General features: G+C 32.9%; 1 protein-coding gene across 1 annotated transcript; it reads right to left on the reverse strand.

Moving 5' to 3' along the window:
* Window positions 1–695: 695 nt before the first annotated feature.
* LOC109339466 (cytochrome b561 and DOMON domain-containing protein At3g25290-like) lies at window positions 696–2,474 on the reverse strand. The gene is made up of 3 exons (XM_019576916.1): window positions 1,810–2,474; window positions 1,279–1,533; window positions 696–1,023 (listed from the first exon to the last, which is right to left on the reverse strand). The coding sequence occupies exons 1-3, from the start codon at window positions 2,419–2,421 to the stop codon at window positions 733–735; spliced, it is 1,158 nt and encodes a 385-aa protein (XP_019432461.1). The 5' UTR covers window positions 2,422–2,474; the 3' UTR covers window positions 696–732.
* Between the last annotated feature and the right edge of the window lie 6,499 nt (window positions 2,475–8,973).

Raw genomic sequence — 8,973 nt, forward strand, 5'->3', positions numbered from 1 at the left:
TTTGCGGGTATTTCTGTGTACCCGCGGGTAAAATGGGTACCCGCAGGTTTTCTATATTTTCATTGAATTTCTAATTTACTATTTCTATTATGTTTTAAATGAGATGAAATTTAATTATTTTTGTGTATTTTGAATGAATAGTCGACAAAAATGCTAAATCTAATGAAATTTTCTGTTTTGGTGGTTTGCTATTCTCATTTACTTAACAAAAAACATATATTTTTCTTTGTAAGATATGTGTGTTTTTACACATGAAATAATATTTGTAGTGTATTTCATCACCAAATTAAAAAGATGTAAACAAAGTAAAAGGAAAAGATGTAAACAAGGTAAAAGGAAAAGATGTAAACAAAGTAAAAGAAAATATGTACTTAGTGTAATGAAGGTTATGATAATATATTTTTATTTTAATTAAAAATAAACGGGTACCCGCGGGTACGGGTACCATAATACCCATACCCACCCGTATGTACTATGGGTATTTTTAAAAACTCGTTTTTAAAACCCGCGGGTACCCGTTTGTGACACATACCCGTGCCCGTACGGGTTTTACCCGCGGGCACCCGCGGGTACGGGTTTTTTTGCCATCTCTAATAATTATTACTGAGTTAACTATTCTGATTTATATGTATTGGATATTTTCCATTGATTTGACTATTCTCATTTATTTGCATTAAATATTTTCCATTGATTTGACTATAGTAAGGGTATTACATGTTAAGGGTTTGTTCCCTACTGTCCATTGTTGTTGTATCCATCAAAAGTTTTGGTTGACTTGTTCGCCTTTCTCTTCAAGACAACGATCCATGTGACCACTTCTAACAATACAGCAATTACACCCAAAGCTGCAATTACTCCAATGTATGTTGTTTTCCATATCTTTTCCGGATTCAGGATGTCGAAACCCTTGAATATATTGATAAGTCCCAAGATAATTATTGTGTATCCAATGCTGTGGTGATAGATATTCCAGAAATATCGATATTTGTGGTCCTTCTTAGGCCTTAGGAACAATGCGAAAATCTGCATAATCCAAAGAGACAGATAGAAAAATCAAATATTAAAATAGTTAAAATTGTTAAATTTCATTGTAGCTTCCTTTAATAGCTGAGAATATACTCTACTTATGTGTGTACTATATTCCTCTAGCCCAAAAATGTTAACATCTATATGCGTTGGAGTTGTCAATTTTTTCACACGCTAATTCTGTAATTCTTGGATTAAGAACCGTGAAATATCGATTGAATGACAATGAAAGAATATAAGACAATGTTTCACCTGTAAAGTGGCAAGAGCAAAGAGAGCGATTCCAATATTGCGATGAAGACTATAAGTAATTCCGACCGAATTGCTTCCGAGTTTAAGACCAGTTGCCCAGCCAGCAACTCCAATGACATAAGCAGATAATTGGCAGCCAACATGAAGATAGAACCACGCCGGATCTGCAGATGGGAAAGTCCTCATGTACCTTGCTATAATCACTCCAAGGGGAAATAGAACACCCCAACTCACAGCATTTAGTATACCATGAATCTGACAATCAACAAAATCCGAAATTATAATTTTGAAAATAGATGAATAACAACTCAAGTCAGAATTGAATCGATTTTTACATTCCAATTTCAATCAGAATTGAATCCTTTATACTCAATCCAACCTGACTATTGTTTAAAAGAAATCAACTAAACAATTTCCTCAATCCCAGAACTCAAAAACCATAAGTCATGACACAATTTTGGATTGAAAATGCAATAATCAAAACAAAGGAATGAAAGATGATAACAAAATAACTCAAAAACATGAACTCACATTCCTGTTCCTGGTCTTGGAATCTACCATAGTGCCAACACTACTAAAATTCTGTCCTCCACTCAACTTCAATATACCCTTAGAATTCAAATTCTGAGGTTGGAACCCATGAATATCCAACCTACCATTACTAACAGAGGGCCCCACCTGCCACACTTGGTTCACTTCATTCACTTCCTTAACCTTCAACGTTGCAAAAATCCTAATCACCCCATCACTCTGTTCAGCACTCAAATTCCAAACCTCATAGGAAAGTTTCCCAGGAACAAGAACCTTGTAAGATTGTATATCAAGGGTCTTTATGGTAATTTTACCATCTTGGGTATAAGCTGCAATGGCTTGTGTACCAACCATGCCAGTTCCTGTGGGGTTAAGACCCCATGAAACCCAACCAGAAGGTGATGGAGGAGAAGCAATGAAAGCAATGGAAAGAGATGAATTTGAAAGGTTATGAGTGTAATGAAGAAAAGATGTTAGGTAAGGTAGGTTAATGCAATTTGAGTAGAGTGTGTTTGTTTTTGGGAGTGTGAGTTTTTGTGATGTGCATGATTGTGAAGAGGTTTTGAGAATGAAGAATGAGAGAAGAAGGAAGAAAAGAATTGAAGAAGCCATTGATGAAATTTGGTATAAAGATGGAGATATAAATAGTAGTGTTTTTTTGTAACAAAAACTATGAACACGGAAATAGAGTGTATTAGGTTGGGGACAACGCAGGATTGTAACAAAAATACATAATGTACATGATGTTTTTTTTCTTCTATTTTTCATGTTTAGTTATAGTGAATAGTTGTTACAAACTATTTTATATTATATACAGTTTTATTGCTAATAATAATCAATATATGAGATTAATCCCGTGTTCTTGTTACGATAATGGTGTGCACGCAAGAGAACAATATGAATGAATATATAAAATTATCAGCGTCCTTCGTGACATCTTAGACTTGGTGTCGGAAAAAATTGGACCATAAATTTATAAATAATTTAACCATGCAAATTTTTAATCTCAAAGTTTGAATAAAATTTAGAGTCCACAACTAATTGTTAGATTAGAACAAAATTAAGGACACATTATATATTAAAAGAATTCACTTATTTTATTTTTTCAATAAATTTTAAACAAAATAGGTCTAAGACAAATTTAATCATCCAAATTTTGTACATAAAAGTTTGAACAAAATTTAGAGTACAAAACTGGGAGTCCGGAATAAAAATAAGTACATATTGAATATAAAAATAATTTAATTACATTATTGTTACAATAAATTTTAAATAAAATAGGTCACAAATAAAGTGTAATAACCTAGGATATATTTTCTTTTTGAGTATTGAGTCGAATATATCTTTTGAAAACAATTTCTTAGTTAGTCTTAAATGATCTTATACTTTACTCATTATAATTCATATCTTAATTTAATTATACATCAATAATATGATAATATTAAAATAGGATTATATTTATCATATGTTAATTATGAATGTAAAAAATATTGGGTCCCTCATGAACTTGGGCTCTGTGTCACGTACATGTGGCACACCCACAGGGTTGGCCCTGAAAATTATGTATGAAATTTTATTTGTTTTGTTTATTTTTGTTCAGATTAATAATAATTGATAATACAAGTGATTTAAAAAAGAATCAAAATAAAAGTATATTTATCATATATTAGTTATGAATGTACAAAATATTTGGGTTCATCATGAACTTGTGCTCAGTGTCACGTACTTATGGCACATGACAGGGTCGAACCTTAAAATCATGTATGACATATTATTTGTTTCGTTTATTTTTTCACTTTAGCACTTGATAATAATAAAAGAATCAAATTTTAGTTTTTTAAAGGCAAAGTTTTTTCAAGGGAAGGATGAAAGAGTAGAGAGGAGTTTTGAACTCAAATACTAATTAATATTTTTGATGTGCAGAATCTCTACCTAACTAATATTTGGATAGCAATAATTCGATTCTTATGAATGATATTTGTTGGAAGAAACATGTTAACAGAGTCAAGCTTTCCTAAAATGAAAATTTGAGGGTCTTAAATCATTTAGTTTATTAAGACTAGCGTGTTGAACAACACTTCATATCAATCGATCCACACTCTTATTTTTTATGATATAGAGTGTATCATCTTCCTATTACATCCTTTAAGAATTTTTTTAAGTATAAGAAATGTAAGATATAAACTCAATAGAGAGTAAAAATTTAAGAAAATAACATATTATAGTTGACATGATGTACACAAAACTTCAGCAAACTTCTCATTTTGTGCCTCTAATAATCATTGAGGGTTGTAGGATATTTTTGTGTGTGCTATTGTGTGTTATTCTTGGGTTAAAAAAGAGAGAATATGTTGAAGAGTAATCACGTATCGCTATAAAATGAAAGCAATATGTGGAAGTTCCTATTAGTTATTATGGAAAGAGGTTAAAAAGAATAAAGATATAGAATATGAAATTATACTGGTTACTACTTGTTTTGGTTTTATTAATAGTATATATATAGATAGAAGCGAGTCGCTTTTTATGTGTTAATAAAATTTAAGTTGGTTCAAGTTGAAAAAATTGTAGTCTGTTTCATATGTGGTCTAGTGTTTGATCATTAGATTGATGCGTATGAAAAGTTATAGATTTGGATTTTCTCAGGTAAATTTGTGGTCTCATGTAGTCATACAAAAGAAAGATAGACAAAGAAATTTTATTAATGGGGCCTATTAAATTTCAATTATTATGTTTAGGTTTATTCTCATTCTCTGTTCCACCTGGCCATATCAAAGAAAACTTGACGTGAGAAAATCCAAATCTAAAAAAACACTAATTAAATGAGCCTTAACTTGAATCCTAATCATACATAAGAAGATGATGATTTGTTTTTTTACCTAAGTTTTCATTTTCACTAGAAATATAAATATTTATCTGAAATTAGTATTTATGGATTAAAAAATGTTTCCTAAAAACAATACTGAAAACACGGAGAATTGTTTAGGAAGATTGGAATAATAAAATTCACAATAGTAAAATAATTATAATAATGCATTACACAGAGAAAAGTGGAAAAAATGGAGTAACTAAATAAACATAATTATTTAAAAAGGAAATGTATATCTTATAAAATTAATTTATAAATATTATTACATATAATAAAGTTACTGACTTATTACTAATAAAATACAACCTTCTGACACACGCCTCGTTTATAGGTGTATAGGAGAATTTTTAAGTGGATTTTGTAAAAAGATTTGTCATTTTTCATGTAAAAGAAGATTGTAAAAATGCTTACGAGATATAAATGTAAATTGTTGTTGTAATTTCATCAACGAGTAACAAAAGACACAAAAATTGAAATTATCTGGGATGATCCATCTGAAAGGATATTATCTATATTTACATGTATTAGAATAAAGATGAATAATTTGGTGCAGAATATTCATAATGAACACCAATTTGTGAAAGAATATCAAATTGGTTTCAACGTTGCAAAATCATCTTCATGGTAGGCTCATTCTTTATAGGGGATAACCCATTAAGCTTATGGACCTAAAAGCTAAACTTTTAGTGTTATGGAATAAGTTATGAAAATGGAGTATGATTTCTTCTATGAATTCTCTTTCTCATCCGTTGATGATATGAGGAGTGTATGTGTTATAGGTTCATGGAATATAATCTCAAACCAGGTATCATAAGGTTATTCTTCTGGACAACAAATTTGAACTTATCTATGCAGAAATTATCTCATGCTCAATGTTGGGTTAAGCTAATGGGTTTTCCACAGGAATATTGGAGTCCTCATATCATTTTCTCCATTGTAGAAGGGATAGGAACTCTGATCTCTCTAGATGAAGCAACAAATAATAGGACTTTTGGTCACCTTGCCAAGATTCTAGTGGACATTGATCTCAAGGCAACTTTACTAGAACAAATTCTGGTGGAGAGGGAAGGGTTTGCCTTCTTTGTGACTATAGAGTATGAAAACCTGCCTGATCTATGCATTGGATGCCATTCAATTGGGCATTTGATTTCGAACTACATAAGATTTCTAAAAAAAGACGTGGCTGATGGGAGGACTAAAGTTGCATCCACAGCTAAGAGGACTAATTCTGCAGTCAAACCTACACAGGATGCTCAAGAGAATGACTTGTTCATTCACCTAGAAATGGACCAAGGGGGAACCTATACCAAAAGGCATAGAAAAAGTTACTTTGTCTCCAGATATTGAAGACATTGAATTGTCTGATGAAGACAATGTGGGAACTACAGTTGAGGAGTTCATCTTAACTCCTGCTAGTCCAAGGATCAATCAGAACTTGGTTGAACAACCTATTGAGGAAAATGTTGAGGTCCAATTAGTGGAAAAGATAGTCAATTCTAAAACTGCCAATGACATGAGAATAGTTGGCGAGCTTTGGGCTAAGGAGGAACCAGATGATGAGATAGAGGAAGAGGGAAGTTTCACCGAAGTACTTTCTAAATCTCAGAGAAAAAGACTCAAAAAGAAGAATAAATCTGAAAAGGTCCACTATACCCACAAGGGTAGGCTTACACACTCTGATCAATGAAAATTCTATACTGGAATTGCAGGGTTTGGGAAACCCCAATACAAGGCTTGGCTTAAAAAAAATTGTGGTTATCTCATAAACCATATCTGGTCTTTATTGTTAAGTCTATGATCTCATCAGAAGACTTTAATCCTTTGTTTTAGAATGCTCTAGATCTAAAGATCTTTGGGGTCAATGATAGAGGCTCTTTCCCTCAAATATTTAGGGTATGTGTAAAAAAACTCTCTTTCATGTTATTCTTTCTAACTCTATACAACAAATTTCTATTTCAGTCACTATTGATTATCAGCTGGTGAGTATATGTGATGTATATGCTCATACTAAGTATATGCAAAGAAGACATCTCTGGGGTGAGATCCAGAACCTTATGCTCTTGAATAATGGTCATTAGGTTTGTTTAGGGGACTTTAATGAAGTCTTGGGGGCTAATGAATGCAGGGGCACTAGGCTGCCAAGCACAATTGCTTCTAATGATTTCAGGAATTTCTCTGAAAATGCTAATCTCACCCATTTGATTACTAGAGGAGCAGAGTATACATGGTCAAATAAAAGAAGAGGCCCTAATCTAATTAGAAAAGACTAGATAAAATTCTTTGCAATGACGCTTGGCTTGAAGTTTGGGATAAACTCTCATGTTGTACCTTGCCTAAAACCTCATCTAATCATCATCCCATTCTGCTATGTACCAACAAGCCCTTGATCAATAGATCCTCTCAATTCAAATTTCATAAAATGTGGTTGTAGCACCATGATTTCAAAAGAGTGGGGGTGAGGTGGTGGGATACCCTATGTTTATACTGTCCAAAAAGCTTAAAGACTTGAAAAAAGAGCTTAGAGACTAGAATACCAATGTTTTTGGCAACATTCATCATAGAGTGGAACTTGATAAGGAGTCAGTTGAGTCCATTCAAAATTTAATTTCAGATTCTGCTCCAAACAATGACTTGCTTGATCAGGAAGCATCAACCAATGAGATTTATTGCTGGCTCTAAACATTGAGGATATTTTCCGGAGGGAGAAGGCTAGAATAAATTGGCAAATTCAGGGGGATAGAAACACAAGCTTCTTCCACAAGGTAACTAAGATTAATCTGGTTACCAAGTCTATGTCAATGCTTAAGCAAAGAGACATCATTTTAATTGATCAACATCAGATAGCTAATCATGTCCTGGATTTCTACAAAAATATTTTTGGCACTCAGAGTGACACTTCAAATAATGATCTAATCAACATAGTGATTTTACACACAGTGACTGAAAATGAAAATGACATGCTCACTTCTGTCCCCTCTACTGAAGAAATTAAATCAGTTGTCTTTAATATGAATGGTGATGGAGCTCCTGACCCTGATGGGTTTTGTGGCTGCTTTTACCAAAGCTTCTAGGATATAGTTGGCCATGATGTGTGCAATTCATTCAAGAAATTAAGCAATAAGAAATTGTGGCTTCCTAATCTCAACTCCAACAATGTGGTCCTAATTCCAAAACTATGGGAGCTGGCAAAATTGAAGATTCCAGACCCATTGGTTTAGCCAATTTCAAATTCAAGATTATAACCAAAGTTATTGCTGATAGGCTAGCTACTATAACCCCTAGAATTATTTCTCTCTAACAAAGAGGTTTCATAAAAGATAGACAAATACAAGATTGCATATGCATGGCTTCTGAAGCAATGAATTTTCTTGATCATAAATGTTTTGGTGGGAATCTGGCAATTAAAATTGACATCAAGAAAGCTTTTGATACTATGGATTGGAATTTCTTGCTGGAAACTATCAAGGCTTTTGGTTCAAGTGATAAGTTCCAAACTTGGATAAAGGTCATTCTCAATTCTGCAAAGGTTTCCTTATGTGTTAATGGTCAGAGGATGGGATTTTTATCTTGCACTAGGGGGTTAGAGAAAGTGGTCCTCTTTCTCCCATGCTTTTTGCTCTAGTTGAGGATGTTCTTAGTAGAGGAATTTCAAAGTTGATTCTGGAAAGGAAGATAAGTACTATTTCTGGGCCTAAAATGTTTTAAACCCCTCGCTATGTGCTATATGCAAATGATATTCTGGACTTCTGTATAGGAATCAAGAAGGAAATTCTACAAAGAAGTTACTTAATGATTATGCCACTACTTTAGGTCAAAACATTAATGCTTCAAAATGCAAATTTTACTCCTCTACTGCTTCTCCAAGGAAAATGTCCAATCTATCCAATTATCTGGATTTCTCTGTTGGTTGCCTTCCATTCAATTACTTAGGAGTTCCTTTATTCAAAGGAAAACCAAAGAAAAGGCACTTACAACCAATTGCTGATAAAATTGTCTTAAAATTGTCAAAGTGGAAAGGCTTATCCTTGTCTATTATGGGAAGAGTGGAGTTGATCAAATATGTTATTCAAAGCATGTCAATATACAACTCTCATATATATAGATGGCCATATCAATTTCTCAAGCAACTAGACACAAGCATAAGGAACTTTATTTGGTCTAGATATACCACTTTTAGGAAGATCACTACTATGGCATGGGAGCAGGTTTGTATGCGTTTAAATGCACGTAGTCTGGGCCTAAGATCAATTATTGGTTTAACCATGCTGCTTTACTCAAGCTAGCCTGGGATATGCTAT

Source organism: Lupinus angustifolius, unplaced genomic scaffold (assembly GCF_001865875.1).
Source record: "Lupinus angustifolius cultivar Tanjil unplaced genomic scaffold, LupAngTanjil_v1.0 Scaffold_75_127, whole genome shotgun sequence".
NCBI lineage: Eukaryota > Viridiplantae > Streptophyta > Magnoliopsida > Fabales > Fabaceae > Lupinus > Lupinus angustifolius.